The sequence below is a fragment of the Protomyctophum parallelum genome (assembly GCF_964188405.1).
Source record: "Protomyctophum parallelum genome assembly, chromosome: 21".
In the NCBI taxonomy this organism is placed as follows: Eukaryota; Metazoa; Chordata; class Actinopteri; order Myctophiformes; family Myctophidae; genus Protomyctophum; species Protomyctophum parallelum.
This window is the reverse complement of record NC_139713.1, coordinates 37,676,683-37,692,458: the sequence shown is the minus strand read 5'-3', so window position 1 is coordinate 37,692,458 and position 15,776 is coordinate 37,676,683. Positions and strand designations below refer to the sequence as shown.

General features: G+C 44.7%; 3 protein-coding genes across 3 annotated transcripts in view; all 3 read right to left on the bottom strand.

Moving 5' to 3' along the window:
• Positions 1-5,456: 5,456 nt before the first annotated feature.
• LOC310878993 (5'-3' exoribonuclease 2-like) lies at positions 5,457-8,486 on the bottom strand (the record flags this gene model as incomplete). Its single annotated transcript, XM_083793409.1, has 1 exon — positions 5,457-8,486. The coding sequence occupies one exon, from the start codon at positions 8,484-8,486 to the stop codon at positions 5,457-5,459; it is 3,030 nt and encodes a 1,009-aa protein (XP_083649535.1).
• A 2,520-nt stretch (positions 8,487-11,006) lies between these two features.
• LOC310878992 (tau-tubulin kinase 2-like) lies at positions 11,007-14,042 on the bottom strand (the record flags this gene model as incomplete). The annotated part of the gene is made up of 4 exons (XM_083793408.1): positions 11,007-11,537; positions 12,072-12,230; positions 12,810-12,938; positions 13,107-14,042. 4 exons carry the CDS (start codon positions 14,040-14,042, stop codon positions 11,007-11,009), a joined length of 1,755 nt encoding a protein of 584 aa, XP_083649534.1.
• A 1,455-nt stretch (positions 14,043-15,497) lies between these two features.
• LOC310878991 (chondroitin sulfate proteoglycan 4-like) overlaps positions 15,498-15,776 on the bottom strand; it is a 47,351-nt gene continuing 47,072 nt past the window's right edge. Inside the window, exon 25 of the mRNA XM_083793407.1 lies at positions 15,498-15,776. This exon is cut by the window's right edge and continues 1,014 nt beyond it. The gene's annotated coding sequence lies outside the window, so the exon portion shown is untranslated.

Below are 15,776 nucleotides of genomic sequence, written 5' to 3'. Positions count from 1 at the left end.
GTTTAACCCCCCAATCCCCTCCACACATTCACCAGGTATCCCAGTTGGAGCAGAGACCGGTATACTCTTGACCTCCAGCCTCCAGGACTACAGTTGTGTGAGTGTCTGATTTAAATCCCTGAAAAGGGGACATTTGTTTGTTGCACAACCCTCTCAAGAAGTATCAGCAGACCAAAAGTAGGTACTTTCAACCGTTTCGCTCTTCAAAATATCTTGCAATGAAGAAACACTAGTGGAAAGGATTGTGCAAGAGAGAATAAATTTGCCATTCTGCACATTCTCCGAAATAATTATGTATCTCTTTAAGTGAGGCGTTTGCACCCAAATGACTCATGGTCATGGGGTCATGTTAGTGTATTTTTAATTTTTAACTCTAGTCCTGGACTTCCATACTACTAGTTTTCTTTTACTGATCAGGACCAGCCTTTGATCTCAGTTGATGCAGTGTACTGACAAAGGACAGGATATATAATAGTATAATACTTTAGGCGTTGTTTGATGTCAGTCAACCCCCACAGTAAACATGCAGACTTACTTCCACCGACAGTAGTCCAGAGAGCTTTGCATGTGCAACAGGATATCACACCGCAATCAAATAATCCAATAATGACCCAAGCCTCTTCCGGAGGGTGAGAGAGACGGTACGCGAACAGCCTATACCAGTGGGTGTTAATTCCATGTGTAAGGGCTTCAGTAGAAATGTGTTAAGTCACAGTTAGTGTAAACATGGGTCCACTTTCACACTGTGATTAAATTCATTCTGTGTTCCAGGATTAAATGTTTACATCTGAAAATAGCTGGACAATCTATCAGAGATTATCCAAACCACAAGCAAATCAACTGAATGAATATCACAACAGTCACTCAAAGTCACTATCTCTCTCTAAATATCTCAGATAAATGTTGCCATACTGGTACTTTATGATTGTTTTAACTAACCAGTCAATTAGTTGACTTTACGAGGCTTAAGCAGAGGCCAAGCAGAAAGCTATTATTAATTTGATTTATTAAATAGTATTATTTAAGTGGACAATACTAAAGGTCAAAATTGCAATCTTGTAGAATGTACTGTAGAAACTACTTCAGTCATATATCTCTACAAATATGTTTGAGTAACCTTACATTGATAACTTTGCTAAAAGATAACATGTATAACATAACATGTACACTACAGTAACAGTGGACTTGTCTCATGTGTTGTGTTAAAACACACATGCACATTCTATTGACGTAGATTCACAGCGAGGCTGCCCTGCGTAGCCACAGACAGCTGTGTGCTCAAGCAAGGGGCACAATGTAAATATACAATGAGGGGGAAACATCCCCTTCCCTCCCCACATTAAAGCATATCGCTCTCCACGCACTCAAACCAAAATCGAAAAAAAAAAACAATGTTTTCTAAATCATGACAATTTTCTGAAAGATTTGAGGCACATTTTAACGATTTAAAAGAAATAGCAGACCTACAAGTTCATAGCGCGCCACTCGGTGGCACGCTATGAGCTTGTAGATCTGATTATAAATAACAATGTTTAAAACACCAAAATGGGTTAATGTTAGGGGCAGTAGTGGAAATGAACAAAAGACATTTACTTAAGTATAATTTTGAGTTATTTGCACTTTACTTGACTATTTCCAATTTCCAGTATACTTTTACTTATACTCCACTATATCTCAGAGGCAAATAATGTACTACAATTATTTGAAAACATTAGTTACTTTTTGATTATTATTGCAAAACATACATTAACCACAGCCCTATACATTTTGGCCATTTGAAAATAGAAGATCGACAAGCTCGCAATGCGTCGCATTGTAGATCAGCTATTTTCAAAATATTTTTATACATTTTGCCTACTTCAAGTACATTTTGATACCAATAGTTAGTACTTTTACTTAAGTAGATTTTGATTACCAGACTTTTACTTGCAATGGAGTAGTTCTACATTGCAGTATTGATACTTTTTCTTACGGTAAGTAGGCTAATATAATTCTTTCCACCACTGCTTAGGGGGTATTCCAATATCCTGTGCTTTCGGGCCGCTCTGGACTCGAGGGAACATTTGGTAAACGTTTGTATCAGCTATGAAAAGTTTTACCACATGTTGAAAAACGTGAACTATTATTGTGCTGAAGAGATACTGTGGAACATCCGTTGAGTAACATTTCTTCACCTCACATTTCGATCAAAAGGAGACCCCAATTTACTCCCGGGCTTGTAAACAATTAAGAAGAACATGTAGGCCTACAGATTTCTGCAGTATCTCATCATCTGATGATCATCATATGACATATCTACTGCAACTGATCTAACACAATACAATCCTGCTAGTGGCAACAGAACAGAAGCCTATACTTGTTTGTTTACTAGAGTTAAGTAATTAAAGATGGGGTGCCGTGATCTTTGTATGTGTGTGTTTATGAGGTGACAGTACTTCATTAGACCCCTTGGTGTGGTTATGTGCAATGATGTCTTCCATTTGTATTTAGGGTTTCTTCCAGAAGGCTGAAACCTTGACACTCAAACGTGCCAATGAAAAAAACAGTGATATAGTGATACTATCAGCCCCTCCCCTAACCCCTCCCCTTTATCATACAACAACAGCTGTGGGTGCGGCTTCAGTTCACGTGTATCACCACCCACCAGGCAAACCAGGCGTACTTAATGAACTGGTGTGTCCACATAAAAATGTCATTTTAACTTTTTAGAAACAAATCTTCCTACTTATATAATAATAATACCTGATGATCATGTTTTAGGGTGGGAAAGAAATGATGGCAAGATGAATACACGATGTATACACTTTTATACGCTCATAGAGGTCTAGCGTTAAACTGCCAGGAATGTGCTGTGCAGAAGATGGGCAGTCTAGTTTAGTGAGAGACGGACATTCCCTGTTATCTGACTCCAGTCTTCAGATAGCAGGTCCTATTACTCTGTGTGTGTGTGTGTGTGTGTGTGTGTGTGTGTGTGTGTGTGTGTGTGTGTGTGTGTGTGTGTGTGTCCGGGACATTCATTATTTAAGCCTGCGTCGTGTTCCTGTCTTCTCATTTTCTATTTCTTTTCTATATTATAAATCAGTACAACTGGTGATATTTACTGCAGGTTGATTGCAAGCCTGATGCATGTTTGTGAATATGTTCATGTTTGTATAATAGATCGATATAGAGAAGAGAGAAACCTTTATTGGTCTGCTTGGGGGAAAGCAGGTGTAGCAAACCAGGTATAGGCCTACAAAGAGTATATCTTTATTCTACAGTCTTTATTCTATCAACAACTTTTGATGAATCCTATATAAAAAGTGGCTAAATGGCTATTTCATATGGACAGGCCTTATGGCACTTCTTACTATTCTCCAGCAGGGGGTGAGATTCAGCTATATTTGTTGAATTTTGCCCCCCCCGCTAAATGATAGTTAGGAACCAAATGGACCCTTATGGGTCTGTAACTCAAAGTGTTCCATTTGTACACCAATTGTACATTTGTACTATCTCAGAGTTAAATTAACATAGATTATACAAGATAAATTGGGGTCCCAGAGATAAAAAAAAATGGGCGTCTGTAGCTTAATGCATGTCAAACTGGGGGTCCTTGAAGTGAAAACGGTTGAAAATTACTGCTGGAGCCGTACAAATTTGGGGGTCCCTGTACTGTACTGTAACACCCCCAAATCATCATATATACAGTTAATATGTCTGTCTGTGTGTGTGTGTGTGTGTGTGTGTGTGTGTGTGTGTGTGTGTGTTAGGCTGTGCAACAGTGACACTTGGTCGTGAAAACCAACCAAAAGCTATTTTCTTGCTCGGACACAGCCAGCCAGGGACAGACCCAGGGACACACATAGCTGTCTAATAGGAGTGGTTGCACCACTCAAAAGGTAGTGTGACTGGTGTCCAGCTCTCACCATGTCTCTACCAACAGAGTAAGTCTGATTGTTCATTGGCAGCTTTTATACGCACCATGGAAGAACATACAACAAATACATACCGGTAAATTCATATACCTTTATCCCTCAAAAAATATATGAAAAATCTTGATGAACTAGAGGTAAGTAATGGTTCCTTCTCCACACTAGGCTACACCATAAAACAATTTCCTTAGAAAATCCAAATCCAAAACCCCCTCTGCTATCCCGACTATGGTGCAGGCCAATTATACTGGAAAAGAAAGTCAAAGCAGTTAACAATCACACCTAACATTATATTGCTTCTCTGTAACATTTAATATTGCACTTGCTCATAAATGTATATTGCCCTTCCCCATCATGATTCACAAATCACAATCAAACATTTGACTGTATTTCCACAGGTGGAACTCATCAGGGCTCAAACAAAGGACCCCTTTGTTACAGGGACTGCTGGAGAAAGGCATTGAATCATGAAAAGTGCACTAGTATAGATGCAGAATGTCCCATGACATCCTCTTGTCTCTCGTCTCTATATCTGGAGAGACATCATTAACAATATCAGAGTCCCATATTGGAACATGCCACTATTGTACCCCCATCGTATTATTGGACGGTGCTAACGACTCCAACATTTGACCATGTGTGTCTATTTATTAGTATTCTGCTTCCTGTGTCATGTGAGTCTATAATACATCGTGATAAAAAGGAACCATTCACACTAGTGCGATGTTTAGCCATACATTTCAGGAATGTGTGTCTGTCTCTGTGCGTGCGTGTCCTACCACTTGCCCAAACCTGGAGAGGACTGATGTCTGTGAACATGTCATGGAATTAAGTACTGGACAGGTTATGTGGAAACAAGACGTTTGATATTTCAAGAAATCTAAAACAAAACACTGTAAAAAACAAAACACACCCATGTGAAGTGAGGGTCACCCTTATCATCATACGTCATCAACCAATCAAATCATCACAAATGTCATTCCGGCCAATCAACTTTCTGCCCTCACTTTTATCTATATGTACTTCGCTCAGCCAGTCAAATCATCGCTATGGGGTGATCAGCCAATCACAAGCCAATATTTGTGTTTACACAAACCCGGAAAGCTGGGCATAGGAGGGACTAGCGCCCCTAAAAAAAAAGTGTAATGGTACTTACTAAATTTGCACCAGAAATGTGGTGCTAGTCAGTCCAGCGGGTTCATGAGATTAGCCCAGACAAACAGACAGACAAACAGACCCATTTGTACAAAAGCACTTGAAAGCCTCATCAAACAAATCCTGGTCACACAAGTCCATTTGTATTGTTTTAGTTGGAGTTGTTATCTTCTAGATCTGTTTCTCAACGGCGGGTCAGGGGACCGCCCGGGGTCCAAATGGATCCTTATAGGTCTGTAATGCTTGAGAATGTAGAACCATATCATGTAGAGTATTTTACAGCGTACATGGGGGTGTCGTAGATAAACTTGGTATCAAATGGGGGTCTGCGGCCTAATGTATATCAAAACTGGGGGGTCCTTGAAATTAAATAGGTTGAGAACCACTGCTCTATATGGTGGAGGGTGTATAATTACTACTATAATCCTGTTGCTGCGGGGTTTTGTCATGGCGGCGATCATTCCCGCGGTGATGGCTCCTGCGGGGCGGGTATGGATGATGGTCTCTGCGCGGGTGGTGCTCGTAGCGCTGGCGGTGGCCGCCATCGCGCGGAGACCGGTGGGGTTCTTGCCGATAGTTGCTTGGGGGCGGGGCATTGCTGTAGTGCCCTCCTTCGTGCGGCGCTATGTGAAGGCCGTGGTCGACAGGCCTGATACTAGATTGGTCGAGGGGACTGTGGTGATGGGGGGGACTGTGATGTTGCCTGGAGTCTCTGCGCTGTTGGTGGTGGTCGTATCGTTGGTGCTGGTCATACCGCTGGTAGTAGTTGCCCTCTCCGTAGGCTCCAGTCTGGGACTGCACGGAACGGGGGTCCCAGGCCCCGTGACCTCCATACTGCTGCCTTGGGTATTGGTGGAAGATTGGATGCGGTCCCACTCCCAACAAGCTCTGCTGCCTGCAATGTGGGACACTTAGTGGGCCTTGATGACTGCCACTGTGAGAATGTCGGTAGCTTCCTTGGTGGTAGTTGCTGTAGCGTGGGGCATTGCCGTACTGCCCTCCCCTTTGCGGCGGTCTGTTGTTATAGCCGTGACCCTGAGGTCTGAAACCGGATCGGTCGAGGTGGCCATGATTCCTGTTGGGATTAAAGCCCAGCTGGGGCCTCCGGTAGCCGTGGTTCCCTCTCTCCCAGTCACCTGGTTTCAGTACCTTATCGGGCATTGTGGTTCCATGGAGAATGGCGGCCTTGAACACATAATCATCTACAAACTGGGGGTTACTGATCTTCACTCCAATGGCACTGTTCTGGGTGACGTCGGGCAGCATGGGAATATGAGACTCTACAGTCGTGTCTGGTAGGATGGGATCCTCATCACGGTGTAATGTCAGTTGGATTCCATGGCACAGCTCAGGAGAAATATCCACTCCCTGAGGAGATTCTGTGCGGTAGAATTCCTGGGTGAAGTCACAGAGTGGGTGGGACTTCCCTACAAACAGCATATCACTGCCCAGACTGTTCCTCCTTATCTCTTCAGGTGTGAGATCTGGGTAAACGTCAGCCAAAGCTGCCCTCAGCCTGCATTCGTCCACAAAGGGCAACAGCGCCACACCCTGCCAGGCGTATTTCTTGCCATTCAAATCGATGGCAAAGTCATCAGGGTAGAAGTCAATGATGGAGGAGTCTGGGCTGGTCATGAGATTCCTCCATGTTGACGGCAGAAATTTACCACTGTCTGCGGGAAACACTCCCATCAACTGCTCCAGGGGTTTGAATGGTTGGGTTTCCTCCTCAAACTTGGAGAACAATCCTTTGATATCTTTGAAGTCGGAGGCGAACGGAGCATAGTGGAATGGGAAGTACCACTTCCAGGAAGCACAGCCCTGGTAGTAGTACTGTAGCACCCAGCAGAGACCTTCCACATACGACTGCACCACCTTACGCTTGAACTCAGTGTCAGCCGCGTCCACGTCAAACTTGGTCTTATAATACCTCTGCTTCCAGCCCTCCTCCCATAACCTGACGCTGTCTTCGGGATCACTGTCACTTTCTTCTGCTTTCCTCTTGGCTCTTCTGCCATCTTCGGCCGTGTCCCTGTTGTGCTGCTCGGTTACCTGCATGCTCAGGCTATAGGACTGTTGTCCATCGTTCTGCATGATCTGTCTGTCTCTTCCCCCGAGGCTCTCAGGAGCAAGCCCCTGCTCTGCCTTATAGCTCCTCTTTCCTTTCATCCTTCTCTTCGAGACTTCATCCTCCTCTTTGCGTTTCCTGAAGATGTTGTCTTCAGCCACGCCGACTGTCTGCATGATGAGTTCAACACTCTCCAAGTTGACAAAGCCATTGTGCGTTAGGTAGCCTCCCGTTCTGTGTACGACCTCTTTATAAATGCCCACCAGTCTGTCTATTGCCCCCTCCCGGATCTCTAAGGACGGCAAATGAGGCAGGAAGTCATTTCCAACGAAGAAGCACAAGAACACCCAGTCATCAACACCTCTCTCAAAGTCAAAGGCGAATGGCAAAGTGTCCATGGTCAGCTCCTTCTCCAGATACTCACGCAAAACACAGAGTTTGATGAAGATAAACCTCTGTTCAGACGCTCCCATGGCGTCTGAAAACATGCCATGTGATCCCTGGTTCTCTATGGCCATTCCCTGGCAGTCTTTGATCTCATGTCCTGTCTGTCCACACAGTGCACAGCAATGAGGTTTGTTGGGTTTAAACTCCTCTCTGATTATGGTGAAGTTTGGTTCATGAGTAGCCAGGCCCAGCATGATCAAATCAGCATCAGCTCCACACAGGCAGTGATGCGTGTTGGGGTCGTGGTGGGGCTGAGCTCTCTGTCTTCTGATGTAGTCCATAATCTTGTGTTCTCCCTCTCCAGGGACACTGGCATCAGACAAGATCACTGCGATGTTCTTCCAGCCTGGGTCATTGCTCAGTCTGTCTGCGATGTAGTAGCGAAGACAACGAGCAAGCTCATCCATGAACTGTGTTCCTGGAGTGATACAATTGCTGTCAAAACTCTCCTTTAACTCCTCTGGTGGGAGGTATCCTCCTCTTTGGACGATCTCCGCTCGCACTCTCCGTTTCTGCTCCACTAGCTCTGCCCCTTCTTTAGAAGCACGGAATCTTCTGGAGCGCTGTTGGTTCATCTTGGCACGGGGAGCCACTCCGTCAATGGCCATGTAGAGGAGCCGCCTGGGGCGGACAATATTGAACAGGCGATCAATGTGCTCAAAGATGGCAACCATCATCTCGTCTTGATTTTTGGGTGCAGGTTGGTCTTCAGGATGTGTGCATGGGTGGATGATTCCATTCATGTCCAAGTACAGGTTGTCGAACTCCACTTGGTTGGGATTGGGCTTGCTGGTGTCGACAGGAATACGCACTCCATTGTACTCCTTGGACATCTCCTCAACACAGTGATCAATGATGGATACATGCTTTTTACTCAGCCAACGGAAAAATGCTGGAACTCCCATCTTCAACAAATGAACATCTAAAAGACTATAGAAACCAAAAATTGTGCAAAATGTTTTAAATTGCTTAATTAAGTCATCTTCATGCCTTATCTATAGGCAGATCAGAGCTCTGGTCTGACATCACTCACAACTCAAACCGTTCCTAAGCAACACTTAATGTGCACATATTTCTCAAATTCAGCTGGACCCACATCTGAAATAGGATCGATAAGGACTGTTATTTAGAGGTTAGGTTTAGGGCCCGCCTCAGTGGTGGATTAGAACTTAACCTGGGATGTTTAACAGGTGTAATTGGAATGGTGGTCTTGGTGGAGCTATGCAAGGTATCTGGGTTGTAAAGCCAGATACCTCGGGGCATAGGAGTCGTATACGGTATGAAGGGGGTCTGGGTTGTAAGGCCAGACACCTTGTTCGTATGTGTTGAGGTGTTCTTGTGAATCTTTTGTCTTGAGCCTTGGGTGTGGTGTCTTGAGTCCTGTGTCCCATGTTCTGTATCCTGTGTCTTGCTTGGGTCCCGGGGATTTGAGATGGTTGGAGATACCGTTTGCATTGGTTGGCACCTGAGGGTTGGAAGCTGAGAGCTGTCCTTTTATACTGTGTATGTCAGAGTGATGTGTCATTATTCTGCTGTCATTCCCATCTGAAGATCCAAGTGATGATGTCAGTGTTGATATGCCCATATATGGGTATTCGGATGATGTAGTCTTGATGGTCGGTACACTTCTACACAATTCATACATTCAACAAACGTTACATAAACAGTGGGCTCTGTTATTATGCTCCACGGGGCAAGGTTTCGGAAGCCCTCACTCCTCAGGTTCTTTGACAATTCTGATTTAGTCTTAGTCTTTAGTTTTAGTACTATTTTAGTCAAATTGTTTAGTCTTAGTCAAGTCTTAATCAACTACCGGTAAATATCAAAATATTAGTCTTTTAGTCGTAATGCCGTGTTAATTTCAACAGAAAATATTTAGTAGTCTTTTGAATAAATACACCATTTAGTTTTAGTCCTATTTTAGTCATCTGAAATGGTTTAGTCTTACTCTAGTCTTAGTCGATTAAATATCAAAATCTTAGTCCAATACTCTGGGTGGGTTCAGATTGTTTGTATTGCAGTGTGCTCAGTGCGCTATATCCAAACGCAACCTTTATACCATCTCGGAGACAAATCCTCTAGTAATTAATTACTCAACAATTATTTGAAAAAGTTAATTTGTAGATTCTTATTACAAAACTTACATTAACCTATTAAGCGTTGTCTATTTGAAAATAACTGATCTACAGTTTGTAAATCTCCTACTTTCAAAATATATATTTGTTTTAATTCAGTCGTACTGTTTCTTTTCTTCTTCCGTAGTTCTTGTTTCTTGTGAAGCTGTCTCCACAGTGGTTACAGTAACCAAGGTGCAGTTATATCAGCCAGATGACGTCTTACGTTGTCATTTAATGCCCTAAAGTAACAAACATTAAAGTCCATAGACTTGGCTGGGAAACTAATTACATCATAACTGCCCTAAACAAACATTAATGTCCCTAGACTTGGCTGCCATATGACGTAATGTCAGAACGCCATGCAAATTGATTACTTCATGGTGTAAGGGCTGGACTGTGCAACAGCAGATTCTATACAGGTGGATGTCATCCAAGGTAATTAATGAACCTATAGCATCCAAACCACATTCTTGACATGTCGTCGTATAAGAAGCAAAAAACATGAGAATAAGTGACCCCGATATGTCTGCTCTGCATAGTAGCCATTATTATCCTGGACAGTAGCATCAATCGAAAGAAAAATGTGTCAAGAAGAGGTTCAGAGAGAGTAAAGTGCTAGGGTGTGAGGTGGAGTCTGAAGTTTGGAGTGAGTCTCCAGTTCTGACTGCAATTATGGGGAGGTGATTCTACAGTTTGGGAGTCAGAAGTGAGAAGAGTTTAGGACGTGTGGAGCATTGTCCACGGTGTTTTAGGGAAGGCTTGTGCAGCATTAGTGTTTTGGTTAAAGGGACACTTCACCCCTTTTGCAACCAGATGCTATTTTAATGATGTTTGGGAGACAAGAAACACTTTCCTGCAGGGTTTTTATGTGGGTAATATGTGTTTTTAGATATTTCAATATTTCAAAGTGTCCATGGACTCCATGATGTCATGGGCACTGGGCTCACTTCCTGGACTACATGTTGTCTCAGTAAGACAGCCCTCCCCCTCTCCACAAGGAGGAGCAGTGAACCAAAGCATTATGGGAATTTTAGTCCAGGAAGGAAGTGAGCCCATGACACCATGAAGTCCATAGACACTTTGAAATACTGAAAAATCTAAAAACACAAATTACCCACATAAAATGGGCGAGGTGTCCCTTTGATAAGTTAGCGGGGAGGGGGATCAGGCATTGAAGGTACTTTGGTTGCCTTGTAGGCCAACATCAGTGTTTTGTACTCATGCAGGCAGCATTCTGTACCATTTAGATGGCTTTAAGAGCCCACTAACTATTGCATGCTGAAAAACGCTGTAGCCTTTTCAGCCTTTTCACCATCTGGATTTTCTCCCCAACTGTGTTTCTACATACTCTTGGCCAAGCCGGATGAACCGTGATGGATTTGAACTCCCAGACTTCACGGGGGTGGGCAGGTACTTTACCCCTGGAACACCCATGTGCCCTTGAATACTTTCTCCCCCTGATTTCTTCACCACCTGGGAGAAGACGGGGTGCTGCTTAATGTAGGCCTGCAGGAAGCGTTCGATTGTGGGCTTAGGTTCCGGCAACAATATCTTCTCAAATGCCAATCTCTGACTGTGTCTCATCCTGCGCAGCAGTGGTGCATCCTTGTGCAAGAACATGGCCTTCATGATGACTGGACCGTACTGTTTGTGGTTGCAGTCCATCACCTCCCACACATTGGCCTCCATTGTCATGGGTGTGGGGATGTGAGGACAGTTGTCAGCGTCACTAAGGGGGTCTTCTTGCAAGATGTCCTCTGTGTTCTCCTGCTGAAGCCTGTCTGGCAGCGCCAGGGTGTTGGCCACGCCAATGTAGGCTGGCGCGAGGTGGGTAAGCCGCTGAGAAATGGTCACTAGGGCAGTCAAAAGATTGTCTGCCCCACATTTCTCCCAGTCCCCGTTGTGGCTCTTCATAGCCTTCATGTCCTCTAGAATCTGTCTACCAAGCCTCAGTGTGGTGGAGATGGAAAAGGTTTTCCTTAGATCTAATAGATTACTCCTCTGGAGGTCTGTGAGTAAATGGTTGAAGTGCTCATTTTGGCCACAGCTCATGAAACAGCACTCATGGTCTTTACCCTGTAGTTTGTTTAGTACAGTTACCTCTGTCTTTAGGACTTGTTTGGGCTGCTCGACAGACAACTGTGTTTGCATAGATGATTGGCCAAGCCGCATGCACCACCGAGGATTCGAAGACCTAGACTCTGCATGGCTGGGCAGGTACTTCACCACTGTGCCACCTGAGCCCCCATGAATACTTTGTCCTCCTGCTTTCTCCACCACCTGGGAGAGTACAGGGCACTGCTTAAGGTAGGCCTCCAGGACACGCTGAAACGCTAGCTTGGGTTCCGCTGGATTTTGAGAGGGGAGACCTACCTCAGTCGATATCTTGGGCTTAAGGAGGATCATTAGGGAGGTGAATAACAACCGGAGTTGTTCCTCTTGTAGGACTTGACTGTTCTGTCTGTGGTTGCAGTCCATCTCCTCCCATACATTAGCCACTGGGGTCGAGGGTGTCGGAATCAGAGGACAGTTGTCAGTGTTGCTAAGGGGCTCTTGCTCTTGCAGGATGTCCTCTGTGTTCTGCAGTAGCTTGTCTGGCAGCACCATGCCATTGGCCATGCCTATGTCGGCTGGTGTGACCTGCTGAGAAATGGTCTCTGAAGCAGTCATAGTGGGCAGATCTTCTGTGACACATTTCTCCCAGTCATATGGGTCATTCTCCAACATGTTGGCATCACAGATGTGCTCTTTTCGCAAGAAGACCTCTGCGTTTTCCTGCTGTAGATCATCTGGCAGTACAGCGGAATTGGCCATGCCTATGTCGGCTGGTGTGACCTGCTGAGAAATGGTCTCTGAAGCAGTCATAGTGGGCAGATCTTCTGTGACACATTTCTCCCAGTCATATGGTTCATTCTCCAACACTTTGGGGCTGCAGAGGCGGTCTTCCTGCAAGATGACCTCTGTGTTTCCCTGCTCTAGCTCATCTGCCAGCGCCAAGGCACTGTCACCTGGCGTGAGGCGGGTGAGCTGCTGAGAAATGGTCTCTGAAGCAGTCATAGTCGGCAGATCTGTGCCACATTTTTCTCTGTCGTACAATTCATTCTCCGACACGTTGGCGTCGCTGAGGTGCTCTCCTTGCAGGAAGACCTCTGTGCTTTCCTGCTGTAGCTCACCTGACAGCACAGAGGCATTGGCCGTGTAGGCTGGCATGAGGTGGGTGAGCTGCTGAGCAGTGGTCGCTATGGCAGATCTGGTCTGCAGATCTTCGATGCTACATTTCTGTAACACAGGTGAAGGGATGGGAGGATGGTTGTCTGCACCACTGAGACACTCTTCTTGCAGGAAGTCCTCCGTGTTCTCCTGTTGTAGCTTGTATGCTGGGGTGAGTGGCTGAGCAGTGGTCGCTACATCAGTAGTCGTAGTCAGAAGAATATCTGTGTCACATTTCTCCCAGTCATACGGGTCATTCTCCAACACGTTGTGGCTCTTCATAGCGTTCTCAAACACTGATATCAGGAGCTGATAGTTAGGTTTAGTGAAGTAGTCCAAAGTTAAGATGTGTTCCAAGAAGACACTGAACTCGGAGGGAAGGTGTTTAAGCATAAGTCGATTGTCATACGTCTCCTTGAGATTTCCTACCTGTTCTTTGTCTTTAACCTGCGTCCAGGGCAGCTGTCCAACCATGAACTCAACCAACATGTAGAAGAGAGACCAAAGGTCATCATGACGACCCATTTCTTTATTCTTATGTGCGTTGACAGAAGCGTATCTCACGGTGCCACTGAATCCAGTCTGGGTACGAGGTGGACGGACATCCTGGCAGGAGTCCGTGAACTGACGGGCCAAACCAAAATCAAGCATATAGCAGCATCTGCATGTGCTGGGTAGTCGCCCCATGGCAAAGTTAGAGGGTTTGATGTCCCGATGCAGAAAGCCCACAGAATGGATGATTTCAATGGCCTCTAGAATCTGTCTACCAAGCCTCAGTGTGGTGGAGATGGAAAAGGTGCCATGACTCATGGTTTTTCGTAAATCTGCTAGATTACTCCCCTGCAGTTCCATGAGTACATAGTTGAATCGTTCATTTCGTCCACAGTCCACGAAACTGCACACATGGTCTTTACCCTGGAGTTTCTTTAGTACAGCTACCTCCGTCTTCAGGACTTGTTTGGTTTTGAGTTGCTGGGCAGACTCTACCTTTAAGGCTACAGTGGCTTGGCTCAGCTGGTCTAAAACCTCGTATATCTCTCCGAACCCACCCCCACCTATCTTCTTCACCACTTTCCATCTATCCACCTCATCTCCCATGTATAGGATGTCGGTCTGCTCTCCAGCTCCACTCATCCCGTGTGCAGCCCCAAGTGCTTACAAGATGTCCATAGCTGACTAGCATTAAGCTAGCTAACTAGTGATCTCTCTATTTCTCTCTGTTCTTCGTCTTTTTTATCTCTGTCCAAGAACAACTTACAGAGACAAAGTCAACATATGAGGCTTCTTCACCACCTTATATAGTAAAGAGGAGTTCCTCATCAATGCCAACATGTTGGAGAATGACCCTTATAATTTCACACACACACACACACACACACACACACACACACACACACTTTTGCCATGCATGGCTAACAATGCCGATTTGTGCAGGCACCCTTGCAGCAATTGGCGGCTCCTGCCAAATCCCTCAAGGGGGCAATTGCTGTGATCATAGCTAAGCGAACCTACTCAATAGGTCAATGCAATTGCTAGCTAGCTAATTTGACATTGTCATGTTGTCATGGTTATTACAGTGCAGAACCGAAGAGGTCAGCCATTTGAACAGTGTCTGTTTGCATGTAAAGTACGCATATCCCCTGGGCCGGTTCTAGCTTGTATTACTCACTAGATCACTGTTTCCCAAACAGTGGGTCGGGATCCATTTGTGGGTTTCGAAACATTAAAGAAAATCCTCAAAAATGAAACATTTTGTCATGAATTACAAACAATACATTTTTCGATACTAATCAAGGCTCTATTCCATTTACTGTACAAATGGAACCGTTTGGTTCCATTTGTACACTCCCAGGCGTACACACCCTTACGGTGTACACTCCCAGACATACACACCCTTACGGTGTACACTCCCAGACTTACACACCCTTACGGTGTACACTCCCAGACATACACACCCTTACGGTGTACACTCCCAGACTTACACACCCTTACCTTACGGGGCCGTTTGGAACGCAGTCAAGGACACTCTGAAACCCACTGGTGCAGCAGTGTTTCCAGTGAGCCAACATGCACAATAGCAGCACCCCGACTGTGTTTGACGAGAATGGAACAGAGCCTTCATTTAGTATCATCGGTAACACCTGTGAAGGAAGCAGGGAAGGGGCTCATGTTCTTTGATTATATTTTCAATCCCATAGCTGGAGCGGTGGGGCGTTGCCATAGCAATCGGACCAATGTTAAAAGCTGCCGTGGGACTCGGACCTGACGCAAAGATAATTAAGTAAATGTACCTAGTTACTTTGCACCACTGGCATTAGGAGCAGATATACTGTAAGCATAAAGCCTGCTTGCTGTAGGGTGCAAATAATATCAAAGTAGAAGAATATGTATGCACTCCAACAGCAAATGTGAATGCCTGTGTGTGACCTGGTCCATACCTTACATCATAAGTTTAATGCTCTAAACACAATTCCATGTATTGTTCAAGTTGCAGATGGTATTTAGCTACGTACACTGAACTTCAACTCAACTTTCACTTTATTGTCACATATCACAAGTTTACAGGTGTAAAAGAGTAGGTACTTTGTACAGGTTTTGCTGTCACAAAAGGGTATAGAAAAGAGAAGGAAGCAAGGCTATAAGTCATATAATGAGACAACACAGTGTCTAATATAAAATGTCAATATACACCAAATATAATTCAATATACATACACCATCAAAAGGTGCAACATTGTGCTCATGACTAGGGTCGGAGTGAGTTGTGTGTTTTTGACTAAAAGGTAGATGTTGGAACCATATTTGTGAGAAAAGGGTAGACAAGAAGAATTTGTTTTAAAGTACATGTGAGGTGTGGCTTAAGATGACC